The sequence below is a fragment of the Meles meles genome, chromosome 4, assembly GCF_922984935.1.
Source record: "Meles meles chromosome 4, mMelMel3.1 paternal haplotype, whole genome shotgun sequence".
In the NCBI taxonomy this organism is placed as follows: Eukaryota; Metazoa; Chordata; class Mammalia; order Carnivora; family Mustelidae; genus Meles; species Meles meles.
The window spans coordinates 50,210,030-50,234,085 of record NC_060069.1 but is presented as its reverse complement, the minus strand read 5'-3'; the positions used below and the strand labels follow the sequence as shown (position 1 = coordinate 50,234,085).

Here is a 24,056-nt window from a genome sequence, read left to right as displayed (position 1 = left end):
GTTCCTTAGGAAAGATAAAGGGATAGGGAGGGGGATTCTAATGGGGAGGAGGGAAAGTAGGAGCATCACTGGATATTCATTTTTCTACTTCATCAAGGTAGACCTGTGGTTAAAGCATAAAAAGTTTGATATGTTTAGAATCAGGTATGTATTCTTTCTTGGAGCCTCAACTGATGCTATTAAAAACAAGTCACCAATCTTTGTTTACTTTAATAAATGTCTACCTAATCTTGGCCAAATTTACCTATGCCTCTTTAACTTCTCTTTCCTCTCAATTCAGTAGAACTGAGGTCTTCATGAGGGAACACACAGAAACACGGATCTCCAATCTGCAGCCTCATGAAACCTAAACATTTCTCCATCCTCTATACCTACTTCCAACCATTGGGGGCAGGCAAAAATCCAAGAACACAAAATTACTTCCATTTATTTTTTTAAAATTTTTAGAATGTTGCAGGTACCATGTTATTCCCTACCTAACTTCACACACATGGATTAAGAAGTTCAAGCAAATGTTTTATGCGTGCCAAGGATTTATACACTTGCTTAACTTTTGTACATAGAGATATAAAATGGAACCATTGATATTTGGCATATTATAAAAATAACATGTCAAATCAGAGAGAAAAAAATTTGAAAAAATGGTAAGCGTGAGGGATGTATCCTTGGGAGGGAGTGGATTTTCATTTGTTTCTCATACCAATAAAAATTCCAAAGAGTTAAAAAATTTCCATGTCAAAAAATGTTAAAAGCCATAATAATATGAGATGATAATATGGTTGAAGAATTTTATAATGTTGGGCTACAACAGGACTTTCAAACTATCTTGAAAAGTATAAGTCAGGATGCCTGGGTGACTCGGTTGGTTAAGAATCTGCCTTCAGGGGTGCCTGGGTGGCTCAGTGGGTTAAAGCCTCTGCCTTTCGCTCAGGTCATGATCCCAGGGTCCTGGGATCGAGCCCCGCATCGGGCTCTCTGCTTGGCAGGGAGCCTGCTTCCTCCTCTCTCTCTCTCTCTGCCTGCCTCTCTCCCTACTTGTGATCTCTATCTGTCAAATAAATAAATAAAATCTTTAAAAAAAAAAAAAAAGAATCTGCCTTCAGCTCAGGTCATGGTCCTAGGATCCTGGAATCGAGTCCCACATTGGGCTCCTTGCTCAGTGAAGAGCCTGCTTCTCCCTCTGCCTGCTGCTCCCCCTGCTTGTACTCTCTAGCTCTTGCTCGCTCTCTCTGGCAAATAAATAAATAAAAATTTTAAAGAAAAATAGTAAGTCATAAGGGAAAAATGATAAATTTGACTGTAGAAAAACTAGGATTCTTCTACACCAGAAAGCAACCTGTAAAACCATATATACATTTGGAAGACCAGGCACACACATGCACACAGCAGAGAAATACTTCCAGTTATAATAAAGGGTTATTATCTATAAAATATAAAGATCTCCTACAGGAATAACTGTTCAGGAGGATAGCCAACAAAGTGTTAGCAGTATTATTTCTGGACATCAGACACGGCGACCCCACATCGTGGATGGCTTCCCTTCCCAGTGCACTGGGTTTACAACAGTGGTATTTTCATGAAGGAGCAACAGAGGCCTCTCATTGTGAGGCCACAAAACTTTGAGGAATCTGGGAGAAAGGGCTGAGAACGGAAAGTTGTGAGTTGTTAATAGGGCTGTTCCAACTCCTGAGGACTTGGGAAACCCACTTCAAATCTTTGAGTTTGTTTATTTATCTGCAAAATGGGGGTAATAATACTTACATACATCACTGAGTCGTTAGGAAAATTAATGCACATTACTAAACCTTTGAGATCCCAGGATAAGCATTATTGCATGGGGAGTAGAGAATCATGGCTTCTCTTAACCCCCTGCTAAAGTTAATACTTGGTATTTATATACCAATTCTGAAATGAAACCTTATCAGAGGCACTTTAGTTAACTCACACATGGCAATGTGTTTGAATTTAAATGAACTGGTAACTAGTAGCTCTTTTTTTATCATTAGGATACTAAAAGCAAAAATCACAGATTTCTCCCCCTCCACCCCCCAACAATATACTGTACCTTTTTCTTTAAGTCATTTAAGCATCTTGGTATCTGTACAACTTGATGGCTCTAACTACACAGTTTAGAGATGAGCAGATTGCTATATAAATACCCAAGTGAAATAAGAAGAATGCAAAAAAAATCCTCCAACGTGCTTCCATGGATTCTGGACAGACTCTTAGCCTTGTAATTGTCTTTAGAAATCATTTAGTTCTGCCTCTCATTTCACAAATGAGGAACTTGAGTCCAGAGTGGTGCAGCGACCTGCCCCAGAGGCACAGAGCTAACTAAAGGCAGAGCTGGGATTACAGCCTGTATTTCCTAGTTACTCCTATAACCCCCAGTCCTGTGCTCTTAGCCTTCAGCTACCCAAAGGACCCAAATAGCAGTGGCAGATAGATAGATAGGACAGGCATATGTCATAGATTTTGTCCAGAATCTTAGTAGCTATGTTAGACATAGACCATCATCCTCAGATCTGATTGCGCTGAAGGCTGAGCTCGTCAATAGAGAGATTTTGGCATTTTCGTCCATCACGCCCCGCTGGGAATATTTTGACTTTGTAAAAGATGAAATGTGTTTACATTTTGATGGAACAATATCAACATTTGAGTCTGTGAACCCTACACTTAGGGTTCAAAAAGTTATGCTACCCCAGTATTATTTAAAAAAAAGATCTAATAGTGACTTTCTGGGCAGTTGTCATAATGACATTTACTTGACAGCACTGATTCCCAAGCCTGATTCATTCAGAAATGCCTCATGGGCTGCACCAAATACAGCTGTTTTTAAGAAGCACCCTGGACGATTCTCAGGGTCACCCAAGTTTTTGAACCACTGGAAAAGGAAGCAACAATCTGTTCTTCCCTGTTGACCTGAAAGCTGTCAGTGGGTATAGAATTTAAATACATGGTATAAATAATTATACTGCACTTTGTACCCAGAGCTCATTTGGTTAACATTTCAGAGAACAAATGCACATTATGTCTGATATAAATTTGTAGTGTTACAGAGCATTGTCATATTCTTGGACACTTGATATTCAAATGATGTTACTGAAAATTTTTGCAAAAAAAAAAAAAAAGCATTCTTACCAGTAACTCAGGGACTTTAAAATAAATATGCCAATAATCACATTATCCTTTATGCACATGCATTTAATGGATACAAAAATAAAAGTAAAAATGGGGCAAATCTAAGGTCATGAATATATTTGCCAAGCTAATTTCTAAAGTTTATATACCAGCCTAGCCTGGCTTCTAATTTTCTTCTCATCTTTTTATCTTTTAAGTTTTAGGGAAAAAAAAATCTAAGTATCCACTTCTAGCTGTCTCAGCCAGTTGTATCTTTCAGGCAGGACAGAGGGACTTGGCCTTCCATGTGGGGGCTGGGGAGTGATATTTTGATAGAGCTCTAACTGAATTACATAGAATACTCAGCAGTAACAAGAGAATTTTAGTGAATCAAACCATAACCATGAGGGTGCATTTCATCTTCACTAAATTATGGTAACCAAGGCCAGATTCTTTAATAATATTCTTCTATGTTTATGTAAATATATTCTTAAGGCAAAAGACAATTGGTTTCTCACACTTTAAGATTTATTCTTTCTATTTATAATTTATTAACTGTTTACAGAAAAAGATAATGCCTTTGGGTATTAATGAAAATCAGATATAATAAAGTAGAGAAAATATTCAAATAGGTAAGCTATTGTATTGATTCCATGTCCCAAGAAATAATGATAGAAAGAAGCGGTGCTTTTTTTTTTTAAGGCTTAAAAAAAAATGGGCGCTTTTCCCAGAATTTCTATTTCCTGTACATAATATGGATATTTGTTTGGTTTTGCAAGGTAACGGGACCAGTGGTTTAAATTGTTCGTTGACTATGTTCTGAAAAATCAAGTGGCTGATGTTGGCCTAAGTTTGTGTTAAACCACTGGCATTTCTCTGTGGAGAATAAGTTGAAAATTTTTCAGCTATCCAGCAGTGGATTTTAATTTTTATATTGAGAAAATATAACCATAGATTTGAATATTTAGAAATGGGTTTGAGTATTTAGGATTTAGTTAGAAATTACTAACTTTATGTAGTCATTCTTAAAACTCCACATCTAGTTTAAAAAAAAAAAAAAAAGCGGGGAGGGCTTCCAAAAGCTCTCCCTGAAGTTTTACTTTTCAGTTGCAAAGTGTAAAATAACCTTCTGAAAAGCCTTCTCTTAAGTCCTGGTGGTGGGAAGGTCTGAGGTTTGTTTGGGGAGATTTTGTTTTGTTCTTAGGAGAGAGCACTTTCTTATGAAAGAAGCAGGGGAAAGTTTTACCAGTCTCTCTCCTTTTTTTTTTTTTTTTCTTTCTTTCTTTTTCTTTTAAAGATTGGTGATAAGGAATTCTAACTACTTAATGAGATGGGAGAGGCCTCACTCCATTGGAGTGGAGGACTCCAGGTGGAAGTTGATGGATTGGGCAGGTAAAGAGAAGAGTCCCGCCCCTCATGCCTATAGTTGGGTATATATTAGGGAACCTAAAATTATGTACAGAGAGAGAAAGAGAGAGAGGGACTTGAGTTCTGTTATCTTCTTAGTAGATTCCTGTTGTCAGGGTCTCAGAGGGGGTGGGGGGGTTGGCAAAATCCTGGAGCCAGAAGAGAGGACAGCGGCATTGATCAATCTTACTGCTAACATGTTGTACCTGGAAAACAATGCCCAGACTCAATTTAGTGAGGTAAGGATTTTAGATTTTAGCACTCCATTTAGAGATGTTTTTTTCATTTTTATTTTTTAAATAAAAGTTTACGTATTTGTGGTTCTTGGTCACCCAATGTAATGTTTTTGCAAATTGTGTATAGGAATCTCCTTTTCTTGGTTCATGTTTTCTGTGGTGACTGTAAGATTTTTTTTTTTTTTTCCTTTAAGTAGGAGATGAAATAATAGGAGAAAAGGGAGAAGAAAAATTTCTGGGTGATGTTATGTATTTGAAGAAGCCCAATATTCAGGAGTTTATAAAATCACTTTTTGTAAGAACAGGCTGAGAAGGCAGCTCACATTCTGCTAGATACATGGAAATGACTCCTGTTTGGTATTCACGTACCAGTAAGACAAATTAGTTGGCTCTGTCTTAACTCAGTTAAGTTCTCAGTTCTATCTCCAGACTTCATCCTAAAAGCAAATGAAGCTTTTTCAAAATAATCCAGGTGAGATTTTTTTTTTTTAAACCATCTTCATTTTGAATTCTATCAATCTAGAGACCCATCTAAATCCTCAGGGGACTTTACTAATGTCCCTATTGTCTGGTGATTGACTTAAGACTTTCACTGTATAATGACAAAGTTATTTGGGGGCGATGCATTATTAAGTATTTATACATGTGTACATGGCAGTGTGTATCATACCATATAGGATTTTAGGTAAGGAATTGGTTTGCCTCTCTGATCTCTCCTCAACTTTGTCTCAGGGACTTAAATCACTGAGCAAAGGGATACGGAAACAAAACTCCTGAAGAGACTGCAAGGCTTTGAGGAAGTTTCCTAAGGTTGAGGGAGGTCTAACAACAATATTAGTTTACATTCCTCAGAATAGGGCAGCTGTGTTGACACTAATCAGATCGGGGTTGGGGGGGAAGGCGGGTGCGGGTGGTGAGCGTGAGTTCAGTGTTTCGGATGAAAATGCTTGCAGGCGAATGCTTGGAAAAGTAGAGTGGAGTGCTCAAACTGAGCTCCTTAAAAATCAAAACAAAGTGCATGGGACTCAGGTGCACACGGCGAAAGGAAGAGTCGCGCAGAGGGCAACAAAGCAGGGCCCGCGCTGTCATATTGACCACGCTATTGTCTAGACACCTGAACTGTGTAAATAGAGCAGGGGAAATATCGAGTTATCTACAGAAGGAAAAGGAAGTGCCTGTTTTCCTTTAAAACATTCAAGCAGGCATGCTTGTCCTCGTGGAGAAACTTGAGTTTCTTGTTCTGCTTTAATATGGCAAGTTAGCTTAAAATGTTACCAAACGGTTAAAAAAAAAAAAAACAACGGAGGTGACTTTAAAGATGATCTTGTTTCTATGTGATCCCATGTTGGCCAGTTTTAATCACTAGAGTTGTGGTCTATCAATCATATCATACCGGACTTTGTGTTTGTCCGTGAGCTATTTCCCACCTATACTTATAAGTAGGCTGGGATCTGACTTCATGTCTAAGTAGGAAGGGGTAGAAAGGAAAGGTGGTTTAGAAATATCTATACGAAAAGTAGGAAGTTGATGCAAAGTGGAAAATAATGGTTATTTCTCATGAAGGGAAAAACTGAGTAAGTGTTTTGCTTAGAAGATAACTGGTAGGAATTCTTGCTTTTTATGGAGGCAGGAGAATCATGTTGTATATGAGCGTATAGTGCTTACCATGAGAGAAAATACCTTTCCATGGCTTTGTAGTTTTCAGAACTTTACGTAGATGTGTATAGTCAGGTGCTCAGATTGTTTTCTCTTGGCATGCTGCTAATGTGTAGAAGAGGATATCTATGAAAAAATATGGCTGAATTTCTCTACCTTCCTGCATCTTTTTTATGTATTACCATGGTGAATTTTATATTGTTCCACTAATGTGTATTTCATGCGTAATTTTTATAGCTTCATTTTCATCCTGTTACTTAAGAATGGCTCTCTTTGCTGTATAGAGTCAACGTTTTAATATCTAGTCCTCTGTAAAAGTGCAGTTCTATATCTGACTATATAAAATGTCTGGGACTGCATTGCCCGGAGAATCTGGAAATTTAATGCAAAAGTTGTTAATGTTTTAGGATTCATCTTGAGATCATGTTCATTAGGAACCATCAATACAGAAACGGTGATCTATTATCACACAAAAATTGTCAAAAATATAGACAGATTAAGAATAAAGAAGTATGTAATTCCCTGTGAAAGTAAAAATGACTTTGAAACTATAACCTGATCTCTGACTTCAGATAATTTTAAAATTTGTGTTAGTAACTTCTTCGGGTCAACTCAAAAGCGATAGAAGAACACTGATCCTTCGTACTCCCTGTTCCCCACGTTTCCAGTTCTTTCCCTCCAAGCAGAGCTGGATATGGGGAAGCTGTTAGTGAACAGGAAGAGGTCTGGAAGGGCAGAGAACATGGGCAGGATGTACCAGGCGCGGCTGAAGGAACCACCCTTGGGTGACAATGGAGAGAAGCCTCAAGCAGGCACCATTCCAGTGTACCAGGCTCGGAATGACACGGCCTCTGGGACTCGTCTCAGACTTGGAGAGAGGGACTCAAAAGAAGGGAAGTTCTTCACTGATTAAGCTTTAGTTCAATTCCTGCCCAAAACCTGAGCTCTGCGTGCATGTATATCTGTGTATCACATGCATGTTGGAGACGGGCTGGAGGTGGACACTCAGAGACTCTCAAATCCTCCTTAGAGGGACATTTAGGACATTTTTATTTAAAACCTCTATCTGGGTTTCTGTGTGATGATGGAAAGGTACTTTGGTGAGTGGCTTCCTGTATTCTAGAACTAAACGGGCCTTCAAGGCTCATATACCGAGACACCTCATTTCACAAATCAAGGTTAATGATCTCTTTCTGTAGTCGAGAGAGCCATGAGTGCAGAAGTCAGTCCCGTTTACTTAATGTAACCCTTTTCCTTCATATCAAGAGAGATAGAATGCATCCTGGAATGCGCTGCTGTAATTCCCAGTATATGCCCCCAAAAGTTTACGGAAAGAACTGATGTGCCAACCTACTTGAGAGCAAGAAGAGTAATTTGGAGGTGGCAGTACAAGATCTTGGCGTTGAGGATCTTGCCATTTAATTGACCTCTGGGCCTGCATGGTCAAGGGAAACAGTCTTTCCTACCCTGAAAAAAGACATTTTTCCCATAGGACTGATCTTTCTCTTAATAGTTAATAAATGCCTTGTCTCAAGCTTTCCCATGTTGTGCTTCTGCGATGTTCAGCACCACAGGTGAAAGCAGAGCAGGGAAGAAGCAGAAGCTGCCGATTTAACGTAGCTGTCAGCCAGGCTGTGCTCCTCACTCCGTGCTACGGTCTTCGACAGAATTGCTTCTTTTACAACTGGTTGCCCTCGAGCCCAGAGGGGACTGGGAGAAAGAGATCTTAGATCTCAGATCACAGATCATACTTTCTTTTGCTACTATTGGAAAAATGGGTGGTGATAATAAATCACTTATCCTTTACCTAGATAAGGAAAGAGCATGTTTGGTTTGTTTTGTTTTTTTAGAAGAGCAGTGATCCTCAACGGTGGTATGGAGTGTACACTAAGAAATATGAATGAATGTCTAGTCAGCTATGGCAACCAAAAAAATATTGGTTGCCTTTTCATCATTCCACATGCATCTTCGGAGTGCAAAGTTACTAAAATTTTCTTAGACAAGGAGTGTGTATGGAATTTGGATTCTGTATTCTTCCTATTAAGGGAGTATAAGTCTGAGGTTAGGAGATTTTAGATTTATAGGAAGGATATAGGACAAACAGATGAGAAATATGTTGCCACAGATGTTCCTGAGCTTTCTCTGAGGTGCATATGATTACTTTGGGTGACCCGAGCTTGTGGGATAGAGGAATACAAGTAAAAGTCCTCCCTTCATAGCAATATTTTGAAAGTAAACCCCCCCCCCATTGAATAACCTAATTTATTCTTTTAATTAGTTTATGCCAATAAATAAGGAGGAGTGAACATAGATACCAAAAGATACCTCTGTGAAAAATAACTTATTTCCATAAAAATCTTATTTTGAAGATGAAAGTTTTCCAAGGCCAATGGACTCGGAATTTTCTTTTGAATGTATGATTAAAAAAAAAAAGTCAGATGACCGATGGAACATTATTTTTCAGCGCCAATTTGCTGGACTTAGTCACTGATGCAGAACATACAGTAGAGCAATGGATTTGGGTTCTGGAAGAAAATGGATTGAAATATCAAGGTAGAACAGTAGATCCAAGAGTGAAGCTATGAATTTAATTCCTAATCCCTTAAGAACACAATTGGGAGGCATAAGAAAATAGTAACATGGAGTTTATTAATGTGCTACCTTTCTCAACATTTTATAATTTTCACTGGTGCCTTTTCATTAAGTTGAATGTTGTCAATAGTCATGAATACTAGTACTAAATGGGGAGAAACTTGGGTTAGAGGAACGACATACTCTTTTTAAATCAGTTTTTACTGAGCATCCGTTATATAAAAGATGATGCGTAGGATATGAAGTGAGTAAGAAACAGTTGTTACACCAAGAGGTTTACAGTTCATAGAGGAAATGGACACATGCAGTTATAGTCAGGGCAGATCCTCATTGTCATATAAGTGTGAGCAAGACAATATAAAGGATCCAAGAGAAAGAGGGTACCTCGAAACAGGAGGATCAAGAAAGCCTGTATGTATAAGTAGGATGTAGCTGCACTTGGAAGGTCAGGTAGAAGAACTTCCTAAGTCCTTGAAATATGAGAGGGCAGGAGGATTTGGGGTGAAGAACAGGCGTCAGGAGAGCCACAGAGTCGGGGTGAATGCTGGTGTAATCAGCAATGTCAAAGAGTTCAGATGGAATTGAAAGCATGAAAAAATTAGGAAATAAAGTTAGAGGTGTCAGAGTGGCTCCTGGAGGGCCATGTGGCATTTAATATTGTGGCAGTGATAAACCATGGGAGGATTTTGAACAGAGCAGTGGTATAATGGGAGCTGTGCTGGGGGCACATTTGGGAAGGATAAACGGCTTTGCTCCAGACCACCTAGCAGTATACAAATGCATTCCTCCATGTTGCATATTGGCTATCTGTTTTGCAGGAATATTCACCACTTCTCTGGAACCTCTGGAAGGGTAGATGCAGATTGTGTCTAAAGTCTTATACAACTATGCATTCTTTGTGTGTTGCTATCTTTAATAACTATGGTCTCCATGGATAAATTGGAAACCATTGGTTTTGGTTTTTCCTAATTTATGCCTGCTATTTGAATGTAATCATGAATAGAACCACTTTCACTTTCAAAAAGATTCCACTTAGAATACAAAGTATATGGTTACCCCACAAATAAAGACATCCTTATTTCATTGTTTTTCCCAACCCCCATTCCAAAATGGAAAAGTAGTATAAATATGGTTGTAAATAGGTACAGTAGTTTTGATATCCCACCCCCAAGCCATTTAGATTATTTCCCTCAGGAAAGAAGCATTTCCTTACACCCCAACATTTAGAGAGAGCTCATTAAGTAGTCACAGGGCTAGGCCCTGTAAGGAAAGCAGACGTGAGTAAGTTGCAGCCACTGGTGTCTGAGGATTCACAACTCTAGGGCCCACGGAAAGTATTACAAATAACTGCAGGAGGAAACAGAATGTGGTGGGAGAATCTAAAGGCACTAAGACAGTGAAATGGGTTCAAACTGTGCATGACGAAGGTAACATGTCATGTCCCCTGAGGATCGGATTTTAGCCAAGGTGGGGAAGAAAGGTCATTCTGGGTAGATGAGAAAATTACTAAAAATACAGGGGGAAACTGCACAGGACCAGATGAAAGCTCATGATATATTGACTTGGAAAGGGAATGTTGATTTAAACACAGATCTGTATGTTAAAATGGAAAGCTGTTATAGAAACAGCAACAAAATATGGTGGGGACATCTATCTTACTAAGAACTTGAACCTATGCGTATTTTGAGAGCATGGACAATGCTCAGAATTTGAGATTCAAAACTCTGTCTGTATGCCATAGGCATGCCAAGTGTCATCCTGCAAGGAAGGAGCAAAATTAGCCCAAATGATGGGGCTGGGTGACATTGAGGGTTCCCTGTTCCCTTTCCTTAGACCTCTACAGAGTCAGATAAGGTTTCTTATCCTTATAGAGACTCAGTAGTCACATTTCTAAATTATCAAAGCTAAGAACAAAAATCCAGACTGATTTTTTAAATCTAATTATGATTAACTTTATTAAATAGTCATCTTAGAATCAGGATGAGAAAACCGTTTCTCTGGTCACTGCTCTAAATGCCAATAGTAATCCTGGAACTAAATGTGAGAGAATATACCACGTATGATATTTGTTGAAGATAAGAATTCCAATTGGGAAATAATGGACCAGAACCAAATATGAATGTCCCATTTAAGCAACAAACACCTTTCCCCCACCCCCTGAGTTAAGCAAAAAACAACAATCAAGAAATCAAGATTTTGATTATCTCAAACAAACAAAAAAATCTTTGCCATAAATTTTTCAATTTATTTTGTACAAAGATACACATCTGCATTTAAGACTTGAATGGAAATATGGAGGGAAGACATGTCTTCCCTCCATATTAATATCCTTTCCTCCCATACCCTCCTTCATTACTTCCATCTCACCCAGGAAGAAAATGTGGGCAATTAAGGAGATAATAGAGGGGTAGGTAAGGAAGGGTAGGTTCTTGGAGGAGGTAATTCAGTGACTTGATTTAAATGTCAAGAGGCAGGCAGGAAGGAGAATTGGCCTTTCTGTTAAATAGGGGGAAGTCCAAGCTTGTATCTCACTCCTGTCTCCTCCTTACAAACCTACCCCTCCACTAACATCAAATGGATTTTGAAAATATCCAGTATTGAAAAGGGATTGTCCTGCTTTCGACATTGTGCAGACATTCGGGGAAACAGTGATGTTCCAGAAACTACCACATTGCTTACAACCTCCTTTGCAAAACTAAGTACTTAAATGAAATGCCTGTAAAGTCTCTTTGGAAACAGTACTTTATATTTTCCCATATTTGGTCTTCTGACTTGGTCTGATAATATAGCACACCTATCCTATTTCTGAAAAAAAAAAAAAACAAACAAACAAACAAAAAAAAAAACTTGGTAAGTTCTCATTTCTAAATTTATTTCTTATTTGATAATGACTAAGTCGATACACCCTGCCTAAGTTTGTTTTTCAAAGACAAAAATAAGTAAATCAGGCTGTCGTGTAGAAGGCAAGACGGCTTCACCAGGTAATATTTACCTGTCAATTTAATTCAGTAACTGGTGCTAAGGTAAAGCACACGTTGGTTCTAGGTGAGGGAATATCTGGCAACAATAAAACATTTTTGGAATGTTAGTGAATGCAGGAAGAGTGTAAATTGATATCTCATGCAAAATCTGTGATCTGGGGGCACCTGGGTGGCTCAGTGGGTTAAAGCCTCTGCCTTCTGCTCAGGTCATGATCCCAGGGAGCTGGGATTGAGCCCCCATTAGGCTTTCTGCTCAGCAAGGAGACTGCTTCCTCCTCTCTCTCTGCCTGCCTCTCTGCCTACTTGAGATCTCTGTCTGTCAAATAAATAAATAAAATTAAAAACAACAACACCACCAACAACAAACAAACAAAAAAAGACACTGTGATCTGAGTTGCATCTTGTCTGTGTTTCCTCAATGGTTTAAAAAAAAAAAAAGAAAAGAAAAAAAAGATTTCCTATAAAAGCTGAAAGAGGGAATTTTGAGTCAAGCTGTGGTGTGTTGCCAGAGGCGGAAATTTATGAAACACTCTCGTCAGCTCTTCTGGAAACACTACAAAAGAAATAGTTCTACTTTCTTATTGGTGCTAAAGCCACTAATAGGTGCAGTTTAGTATAATACCCTGATGAGAATTACCACCCCCAAACTCCGCTTGCCTTGGAAAGAACTCTGTACAGGCGTTTTCTTTTTCCTTTCAAGCCTGCGCAAAAACACCCAAAGGGGCCATTTCCAATCCAGGCAGTGAGCTTTCTCAAGTTTATTCTCTCTTAGATCACAGAGACAATGGAGACTATGCCCTGTTTACTCAAATCAGTCTGGATTAGTGTCACTCCATTGATGGAATCAGAATTAAAAGGAAAACCATTACCCTCTCAACGGGCAACATCAGATGTTTTGGGAATGGCTTGATTACTTTTCAAGAGACTGTGAGACTGTCACCAGACTAAGGTTGAGGACTCCACAGACAGACACAGAGAGAAATGGTGACACTGGGTGAAGTCCAAAGCCCATAATAAGCTTTAGGCTGGGAAATGATTTTAATGGCCAGTCCCAAAGTGCTTGAAAGGCTGAAAATCACAATAGTTAGTTTCCCAAGAAGGTACTTTTCCTGGCTTATTTCTATCCTTCAACGCCAACCCCCCAGATATTTATCTTCAGGTCAAATTGTTTCCCGTTTTTAAGGCCCTATGGGAGGCCACTTCACCCTTAAAAAATGTCTCCACTTTCCCCCCAACACACACACACACCTTCAGAACAGGGTGAACAAATAAGCAACAAACACCTTCTGAACTCTTTTGCACTTCTCTCTTTATCCCTCATTTTTCTCCCAGTGGATAAGATCCCTTCTCCCCAGTTCTAGACTGAAGACCCTTGGTGGGAGGGGGTATGTGTGGTATTCAGCTCTGCATCCTCTCCAGGACTACCAAACGGGGTCCTTGGAGGTGATGAAGGCATGTGTCTGTTGCTGTTCCATGAAGGCGCATCTTCAGATAAAAGCATGGCATATTGTATGTACTTTTACAGAAATGACTCTTTGTATCTGACCTGTGCAAAAAGCAAAGTGATTGCGTACATTGTTCAAGCCTTGTCTCCGCCTCTATGTGGAGAATGGCATGGTTTTCCTTGACATCTTACAAGTCCTTCTCAGTCTCTCTCCTTTTTTTTTTTATGAGCCTTGGAATTTATTTCCATTATACTTCAAGTGGCAAGAAAATTTTTAAAAGACAGGGGAGTTTTCTGAGTAAGAACTGACTGGTACTCTAACAGAGGTAAACAGTGTAAAGTGTATGTTGCTTTCATTTAATTGATTACCCAGGAGGACAGAGAATGTGTTTGATTTAAAAACCAAAAAACAAAAAAAACCCACACAGATTAGATTTTTATCTGGCTTTGCAGTCACTTCTTAAAAGCGTCTCTTTGCTTCCACGCTGATTCATTCTGCCCCCTGCATGTCTCTCTATCACCAGAGACTTGGGTGGTTTGCTCTGGGTGGATAAGTCTGAGGATTTGCAAACACTTACCTATTTCATTTTCTATGGTGTTACTATTATTAAAGGATGTCTGAGAAATCTTTAAGTCATTTTGTTCTTAAACATGGTGTCCTAGTTTTTTGTTTGTTTGTTTTTTCGTGTTCAAGTAAGACACCAAGGAGCTGTTGTAATTATTAAACTGATTGATTGTTACTTTCATAATGGGGTAAATAGGGTGAAATGAATAGAAGGCTGTCTGAAATTTTCAAAGTAAGGCATGTCTTCTGCATAGCTGGAAACTTCAGTTTGGTTTTGCAGTTAAAAGTGACAGCTTAAAGGAACACTCCAATGTTACATAAGTCACCATGTCTAATTACAAAGCGTAGTAAATCACTGAAAACTTTAATCTCAGATACAATGGAAAATGTAGCAATCAGCAAAGAACTTGACAAGCAAAAGCAAATTAGAATGCATGAAACAGTGTTTCTCATTTGAATACATATAGGATAGTAAAACTGAGTAGTATGCTTCTTGTTTCATGCTTTACTTTTCTATTGTAAATCAAGGCTAGTGTTTCAACCTCTATGTGTGTATTATAAAGTCTGTGAAATGAAGTCATGAATTTAGATTATTTGCAAGAAATGGTTTGTAAGTCTGATAAAGTGCAATCTGAGTTCCTCAAAACATACATTGTAAGTCCTTAATTAAGACATTATTCTAAACTGACTTCTAACTAACTGATTAGAAAATCATGGAAATTAGAGAGGGAGGGTTGTGTCCTATCCACCAGAAACTAACACCTTCCTCTACACTTGTTTCTGGGTAGTTTCTTTAAGAAAAAAAAAAAAAAAATCTGCATTTGGCCACAAACACCATCCCTAGGAAGTGAATAATTATATTACCACAAAGATTTGGATTCTTACTGCTAACCTAGATGCATTAGAAACAAACTCTAGGCCATTAGGTAAAAAATACTGCCTTGGCACAAAAATGTGTATGTGTTTGTTTTAAGGAAGTAGAAGCTCATTAATAAACTTCCCAGCTAGGTGTGAGCTACCAAGTATTACTCATCGCCTTGTGAGTGACAAGACTGGCTATTCTGCTACTAGTTCCCATAAAAGCTGAAGCTAAAAGCACAGTTCTCACCTACCAAAACAAAGCAAAGCACAGAGTAAAGGTCAGAGAGATTATTTGGGGATGCACCCTAACTTTCATTTGGCAGTAGTATGGAAAGACATGAATTGGACTTGAAGGTAGACTTCCTTCAGCTTGAGAATCAACACTTAGTTGTGTTAGAATAAAAATAGGTATCTTCTGAAAGTGATTTTCATTTTCAAGTGATTTTTTTAAGGATTTTATTTCTTTATTTGTCAGACAGAGATCACAAGTAGGCAGGGAGGCAGGCAGAGAGAGAGAGGGGGAAGCAGGCTCCCTGCTGAGCAGAGAGTCCAATGCGGGGATCTATCCCAGGACCCTGAGATCATGACCTGAGCAGAAGGCAGCGGCTTAACCCACTGAACCACCCAGGTGCTCCATATTTTAAAATGATTTGCACTTATTCTTTCAATAAATATTTCCCGAGCGGCTACTGTGCCTTAGACACTGTTCCAGACATGAGACTCAGTACTAATTAAACCACAAAGAATCTCTCATAGGTCTATGGTCGTGCAGAAAAGACCAATATTTTAAAAAATATATTTGTACAGATAATTCATGTCAGTTATAATTATGTGATGCCAAGGGAAACTTCGAGCAGTATCACTGTGTGAAACAAAGGAGAACACCCACCCACCTGGGCAGAGGACTCCTCCTGGGGGATGACATTGAGCTAACCTTTAACAAGGTGAGCTAGGATTCAGGCTGCCTTTGTGAACACTGTGCACCAAAGGAGCCTGCCTTCGAAAAACTGGAAGAGTGCCTATTTATTGGTTCTTTAGTGAGTAAAGGAGAGAGTTTCAAATAGTGTGGCACTGACCACTTTAAAGATTTGGGGCCTTTATTCTAAGACAGTAGGGACCTGCTCAAGGGCTTCAAGCTTGAGAGGGACATGATCTCATCTGCATTGAGTTTCTAGTGGTAGTTCCAAGAATCTGGGTCTCTCATCTTTGCAATTACAGCTATTCTAAGAATGGTTAGTTTTATAGCCTGTCTTTAATACGGAAAACTGTTTTTTTTTTTTTTAAGACATCTGTCATTTTTAGCTGAAAATTGAAGGCAGAAATTTGAGTGACTCAGATTTGCATGCAGTCAGAATGGAAGATACTCTAAGAACGCGGGTTCTTGAGCCAGATTGACTGGTTTCTCACTTGGGCTCTGTCACTTACTACCTTGGGCAAGTTCCTTAATCTTGAAGAGCTTCAGTTTCCTCATCTATAAAATATGTATAAAACATGGGATAATAATGCCACCTAGCTCATGAGGATTAAATGAATAAGTGGAACCTGAAGACTAGGAAAGACACAGTGAAGGACTTAAAAAGATTATTCATCGTAGCAGAAATAGTGGTAATAGTAGTAGTAGTAGTAATAATACCTAATAATGTTTTATAGAGAGGATGAGATATGGATGCTACATATGTTTCTGATTTTTTTTTTTAATCTTGATGGCCACTATTGTAATTGCTGTGTCTTCAGTTTCAGGTCATGGTAAACAAAGCTGTCTCCTGTGATTCAATGTTAGTTGCATTCGGTCAACCCATCGATTTAAGTCCTAATTTCTGACATGGCCTAGATAGATATATTATATCAAATATATAATATAAGACGTGTGTGTGTGTGTGTGTGTATGTATAAAATATGGTCTGATATATATATATATACACACACACACACATATATGTGTATATATGTGTGTGTGTGTGTGTGTGTATAATTTTAAGTATTTTAATCTCACTTTAAAAACCAATGAGACATTATTGATGAAACTCTAAAGTCACCATGGTATGTTCTCCATAAGGGTGGGCTAATCTTCACTGAAAATTTTCATTACTATGTACTATTTTCTTTTTATATTGCTATTTCTGCTAAATAAAGCTATTGAAAGAGTGGTTGTTAACAGATTGAAAATGTCCTCAGGGGCACCTGGGTGGCTCAGTGGGTTAAAGCCTCTGCCTTCAGCTCAGGTCATGATCTCAGTCCTGGAATCGAGCCCCACATCAGGCTCTCTCTGCTCAGCAGGGAGCCTGCTTCCCCCTCTCTCTCTGCCAGCCTCTCTGCCTGCTAGTGATCTCTGTCTGTCAAATAAATAAATAAAATATTTTAAAAAATTGTCCTCAAACATATTTTTGTTCTAACTTTGAAAAAATTGAAATGGCGTATTTTCCCTTCATATCTGTATCTAGAATTATTGAAAAAATTACACCTTTCTGCTTTCTGCTCAGCCCATGTGCTTCCTTGGAACCACCTTGATGGCGACCAAAGTTTCTCGCAGAAAGTAGATGCTCATGATTATGATTTTGTTCATATGTCATTAGTAAAAGGGAGTACTGACTGTCATCAGAACGTAAAGTTTAGTTTTCCCTAGCTGAGCTCTACACAGTGTAAAGTAGGTCTATTTGGGTTTAGTTTTCAACCCATTTCCTTTCTTCAATTTTCAAATGCTGTGGTCTAGTATTTGTGGACATTGCTGTCCACCTGATCAGCCCTCTTTGTATTTGTTTGGCTCACCTGCCGTTGTCTGGCATGAGTTGGGGCTTTTCGGGAGCTCTTTCCTGAGTTACGGGATCTCAGACCTCAGAGGAATCTCAGCACTTTGTGTCAGAACACAAAACCTTCTAGTAAACTCTCTGCTGGCTGTCAGAAGTCCTGTGTGCTTAGGTGCTTTATTCTTACATGTTATTTATGGTTATTAAGGTCGGAGTGTATTTTACCTCCAGATGTCCACTTTGGGGCATCGTTTGGAAGATAAAAGAAGGGAAATACTTTACAACAAACAAAATCTGGTCTGGAGAAAAATGTGATGCTGAATAAATTCTTAAGGTTGAAAGATGGTACTTAAACTTGACATTATAACACAAATATCTTCTTGGCTCACAAATGGAGCACTTTACCTCAGTTGTGTGCAGTTCTAGCATAAAACGAGCCATCATTCCTTCAGGTGAGGCAGGTGATAGAAAACTAAAACATGACAAGTATTTTTCCCTAAGGCAGTGCTTGTTGAAAAGTCACTCTTCTGCCGATATTTGGGGGATGAAAATGCAGTACCGTCTGCTAGAGCATATTCGAATGAATGCTTTGTCAGTCCAGGGTCATGAGGAAAATGATTTTCTTTTCCCAGGAGGGGCTTTAGAATGTTCTTGAAAGTTCCTTCAAGAAGCCTGAGGTGAAAGTTTCTCTCAGCTGAGGAAAGCATGTCCATGCTGCCTGAAACATTTTCGATTTCTAGGTTTGGTCTGGCTAATCAGTATAAGTAAAAAGCATGAGATTATCTCTCTTTTTTTTTTTTTTTTAAGTAACCTCATGGCAATTTAAATAGCTTTGTGGATGAGTGTGGTCATCTACCAGAATGTTAGACTGGATGAACTTTTTATATTTGATCATCAGAATCAATCTCCTCATAGAAAACAAAGGTCCAGGCTGTACATGTACCTTATACAGGGGTTTTCAGTATGTTAGTGACAGGCCTGGGGCTCAGACCCCACATCATCAGTCTAAGCTCAGAGCTGTTCTGCCATGTGAGGATCCATTCAGGAATGTAAGTGCCGAAGAATATTTAATTTCCCAGTTTTGTCTCAGAGTGAATCACAGATTATAAATATAATTTCTTCCAAATAAAATTTGGGTAAGTGATTGTTTCCTGTGACAAGAGGACATTGAAATGGAAGCAAATAAGTTTCAATTCTGTATCCCAGCAAGAACCTCTCCTTCCCCTGATTTGGCTCTCATTTTTTTGTTAATCTCTTGCCATAGACTGTTGGCTCTCGTTGTCCTGTTTCCATCTATTAGTTATTACAGATAGCAATATCTGGTAAGTAGAACTTACACAATTTCTTTTATACAGATAAATTGGAGGACAAAGATTTGCAGAAACACAAATGATGTCTAAGTCCTTCTTTCTGTTGTACCAGTTGATGGGGATCCTTTCTGAGGTTAAATTCTTTTATAAGAAAGTAATTGCACTGTCAATGTGAAGGATGAACCCAGGTATTCAATACTGAGTTTTGTTTACAGTGATATATACTGACACATTATTTCTGAGCGGAGGAGAAGAAAATTTAGATTCACGTTATATGCAGATTTTAAGATCACTTATCAGTGTAATCCAGGAAGGAGAAATAGATGCAGCTAAAAGGGTTGCATTTATAGGATACTCCGAAAGCAGTGACCACTCAAGAAAAAAATCCAGTCTTCCGTGTTTTAATTCTACTCATCCAAACTGAATTTCGGTGAAGAAATAAATGAGAGCCTGTAGATGGCTATGAGAATGCAAAGGGCTTAAGAGAGGAGAAAAACAGGAAAATGCTCTTCTCTATATTTGGGATTAGATCTTACCTACACTTACTCTTTCCTAATGGTGAAAGCAAGCAGTTTGAGGTTTAGCCCCTGGGTGTCCCTACACTTCTCCTAATAGCTCCATGTTTCAGAATGCCCCCAGAATGTTCTGTGAGTACCTGGAGTAGAAGTCTCAGGGAGCAAGGTGTGTGTTTTGTCCTTTCTGCGGTCAGATCATCTAGTCTGTGATGAACCTGAATATACTCCAGTTACAGAAGCTGATAAACAAACCTAAGGTCCAAGTGGTGAATCTTCTATTTCAAACCTATTTGATGGGAAATGAAGCACCTGTTTGAATTCAGAAGAAATCAATTGTTTTACTTTATCGGGTAAATTGTTTTCATTTTGCCAGTCAGGTTTTGTGGAAAGATGGCTGTCTCTTCTTTCAGACAGGATGGGGTAGATCTATAACATTTTTCATTTATTCATTCATTCACTCATTGAGTATCTGTAGGGTATGTTAAGTTTTTTTTCAAGATCAAGATACCTTGTGGTTAGAAAGGGACAATCTACTTTTTTGGTTTTCTTTCAAATTCTAATAGTTTTTCTTACATAAGAAATATATGGGACATAGGCGACCCCAGAGAATTCTTCTGAGGGCAGTTTTTTGGACTGACATTGAAGTGTCAGGTTCTAACTTCTGAGGCTCTTCTACTGGTCTTTGTAAATAGGCATTACATTAACATCCCAGCAAAACAGAAGTTTCTCCCTCTGTGTTTATGGGGGAACCACTATGTTCACTTTGGTGGAACTTGAGGGATGAATATTATCCTCATTGACATGGTTCAGAGCTAGCTTCATCCACACATACAAAAGTGAACAGTAACAAGGGGTCCGGTATTTGTTTCATGCCCTGTTATCACCTGTTTGAACCATAATCTAGGACCTCGAGGCCCCGCGTTTTCATTTTGCAAAGGGTCACACAAATGATTTTGCTGGTCCTGGCTGCACTGCTCATGTTCTTCTTGGCTCTGCTGATCTGCCTTCAGCCTCCAATCCTACTCTGTCAACATGGCCCGTCTCTCCTCAAATAAGAAATTGTTGTTGTTGTTAACTGAATGCTTTTTAAATTAACTTCAAAAGTACTGCTTCCTATGACAGATGTATGACACTGATTTTTAACAAAGCTCTGCAAAGTACCCAAGTAGATTTCCAATCACACAATTCTTAACTTTGGTGGGTTTGTTGTTGTTTGTTCTAGGTAAATTAAAGAGTGATAGCATTGGTTTTAGGCTTGTAATTTTTTTTAAAAGACAATCGAGTACATTACTTGACTTACTTATGGCTCCTTAAAATAAAAATAAAATTTAGAAAAGTTTGAACTGAAATGTGTTTTCCCATTTTTATCTTGGATAGTAAGCCGCTCTTTGTCTACATCTGAAAATTCCAGTTTTATGATGCATAAGTTGATGTATTAGCACTGGAACCACACTCTATTGTTATTAAGTAAAATATTTCCCCTGAATTGTATAGAATTAACAATGCTGCCCTTTAAAAGCTTAGCCATCAGCACCTACGGTGCTCTTCATGCCTGGGAATACAGTCTCTTGTTTCTTTAGTACCACCCAAAACGTTCAGTCCTCCTGCTATTCCAGGGGTCTCCTTTGTGCCTCTGGGGTAAATGCATTCTCCATGTCTCTTAAGTCCTTCGAGAAGCACTGAGTGTTTGCTCACTGGCTTTTAACGCTGGTCCCAAAACTTTTCTCTTTACATATATTGAAAAAAAAAAAAATCAAAGGACTATGTTTCTTTGTTCTCATCCAAGCCCACAATTAACCCAAGTTCCATTCTCTGTAGCTGGAAGGAGGAGGAAAGGGGTGACTCCACAGGCATTTTACTGCTTATGAGAAAGTGCTCAGCCGGTTCCTTTGTCCTTTATGTCAGGGCCGGCTGCTTCCCTAATTGTACCGCTGTAGGGAAGCACGTGCCTCCGGGAGCATTATCTGATTCCTACAGGAGCTTCAGGAGTGCTTTGCATGCTGACCCTTAACTTGAACACAAATAATATCTTTTCAGTCCCATTCCTAGGCTGCTGCTGCAGGCCTGCATACCTCCCGAGGAGTTGAATTCAGGGGAGGGGGTCAGGGGTGTGGACGCTCACTGGGGCCTCGGGTTTTATTCTCTTCCCCCCCTGTCTCACCTGCAGTTTTGCCTCACCTGTCAGGAGGGGAAGCTGAAGCTGGAGGACAGGAGAGGAATGGGAGCCGGAGAAGTCAGAGGGGAGAGAAGGCAAGACAAACAGCTGCTCTTGTCAGCATGGGGAGAAGTGTAAAGAGATTAATAGTTATTTGAAGAGCAAATGGGGCCGTGGCATCCGGCCGTGGAATGTGAATGTATAAATGTACTGGAATGGACACGCGGCCTTTAACATTTAGACAGATGCTCTCTGGACTGAATGGAATGGCCGAGTTCGTCCTTTCTCCTCCCCATGTGAAATACCTAAAGTTTAGTTAAATAATTCAGTTTAATGACAATTTTTGTCCAGCTTCTCTTTCTTTGTGAGTCTGTTCTTCCCCATAGTTTTACTTGGTCAAGGACTCTCAGAGTTATCCTTCAACGGAAGAGCCAGGCTCCTTGTTTCCTTTATAAAATACATACTGAAGAGATTACTTTTCTCTCCTGCTTTTGCTTTGTTTTCCCCTTCACTAACTTGAAGAAAGAATGAGATCAACATGCGTCAGAAGTTTTCACACACAAAAAACTACACCATCAGGTGCTTGCCCCTTCTAAATGTGCCCATTTCGACTCTAGTTTAGGAAGGACTTGAATCGTCTCATCAGATTGACAGGTGTGATGGTGCTGGGCAGGGCCTGGACTCAGAGTCAGAAGATTTGGTTTCAGAGTTCCCAGTCTGTGCTTACTAGCTGATGCTTGAGCAAATCTCTCCCACTCTATGATAGTAATGCATTTTTTTTTCCAGATTAAATGACAAGTCAATTCCTTCTTTCCATGTACTTCTTATCAAGTGCCTCCTATTCCATGCCGTTGGCCCAGAAGACCTACAAGTATCTGGGAGAGGAGCTATCTGAGCTAATGTACTTCTAAATTATATCAAATGTAGAATGTTAATCATAACTAGATGGTGTTCCTCTTACATATGTTCTACTCTGGCAAAGAAGAAATGGCTACAACGAAAATGAAATAACAGATAAAAAATTAGGTTATGCTTGGATGATATACTAGCGTGTTTTCTTTATAAATATCTAGGTGGCTCTCCCTAACCTTACTACCCATGCTTCTCCAGTCTTGATGAACTGAGTCCTTGGGCCCCGGGGCAGAGGGCGGTGGGGGGTGGTATTCCTGGTACCCTGGGACAGAATTTAAATAATAAGACTACAGGGATATTTGGAGGACCTCTGATTTTGCCCCATATACAGCAACTCGATGCTTAAGTCCTCTTTAGAACATATCTATCCAGTGTTCTTTCTTATTCTGAATACTTTGGCGGGAGGGGAAAGAAAAGAAATAGTAGGTGGTTTTTATTTATTTTAAAGACCTTCTCTACAGCTACTGAGCTCTGGACATTTTTGTCAAGTTTGCTGATGAGCACATATTCTACTTTTTTAAAATTTATTTAAATATACTTGACACACAATGTTACTGTAGCTTCAGGTGTACAATGTGATTTCAAGTCTATACCCTATGCTCTCCTCACCACACACGCAGTCACTGTCTGTCACTAGACAGTACTACCACAAAATCATTGTATATATTCTTAAAATTTTTTTTAAAGATTTTATTTATTTATTTGACAGAGAGAAATCACAAGCAGGCAGAGAGGCAAGCAGAGAGAGAGGAAGGGAAGCAGGCTCCCCACTGAGAAGAGAGCCCGATGCGGGGCTCGATCTCAGGACCCTGAGATCATGACCTGAGCCGAAGGCAGAGGCTTAACCCACTGAGCCACCCAAGCGCCCCCATTTTATATATTCTATAATCAGTTTCTCTTCAGGAGACCACAGTCTCCAAAAGCTGCACGTGAAGCTTTGTGATCTCTGTGGGTCATTAGAAAACGCACACAGGTCTTGCTGTTTCTGTGTATCACAAATTAGTCCTTTTACCTGGAATGTGAAGTTTCATTTCTGAATGGGAATTTCGATTTCTGTAGAATGCATGCACCAAATGATGCCTTCTCAGAGCAATGATCGGCTGCCACCATAGCTAACACTGGGGTTTCTGGGTGTCCTACAGCCACAGTACACGAACCTGGGGCTCCTGAACAGCATGGACCAGCAGATCCAGAACGGCTCCTCGTCCACCAGCCCCTACAACACAGACCACGCGCAGAATAGCGTCACGGCGCCGTCGCCCTATGCGCAGCCCAGCTCCACCTTCGATGCCCTCTCTCCGTCACCCGCCATCCCCTCCAACACCGACTACCCGGGTCCGCACAGCTTCGACGTGTCCTTCCAGCAGTCCAGCACCGCCAAGTCGGCCACCTGGACGGTAAGAGCCCCGAGCCCCTGTGTGCCCTTCAACCTGACCCCTGCATCCCCCCTCTAAAACTGTATTTCAGAGTCTTCAGTTAGTCCAAAGAGATTCTGGTTAAAAATGTTGGGGGAAAAAATGAACTTTGCATATATGACTTTTCCAAGAGTACATGGAAT

At 39.5% G+C, this 24,056-nt stretch overlaps 1 protein-coding gene across 4 annotated transcripts in view; it reads left to right on the top strand.

The window, feature by feature from the left end:
* The window catches only part of TP63 (tumor protein p63), a 231,791-nt gene that overhangs the window by 128,918 nt on the left and 78,817 nt on the right, over positions 1-24,056 (top strand). For all 4 annotated transcript variants that reach the window (XM_046002605.1, XM_046002606.1, XM_046002607.1 and 1 more), the window contains exon 4: positions 23,641-23,895. In XM_046002605.1, coding sequence (XP_045858561.1) covers positions 23,641-23,895 — 255 coding nt within the window. The remainder of the gene's footprint in view (positions 1-23,640; positions 23,896-24,056) is intronic.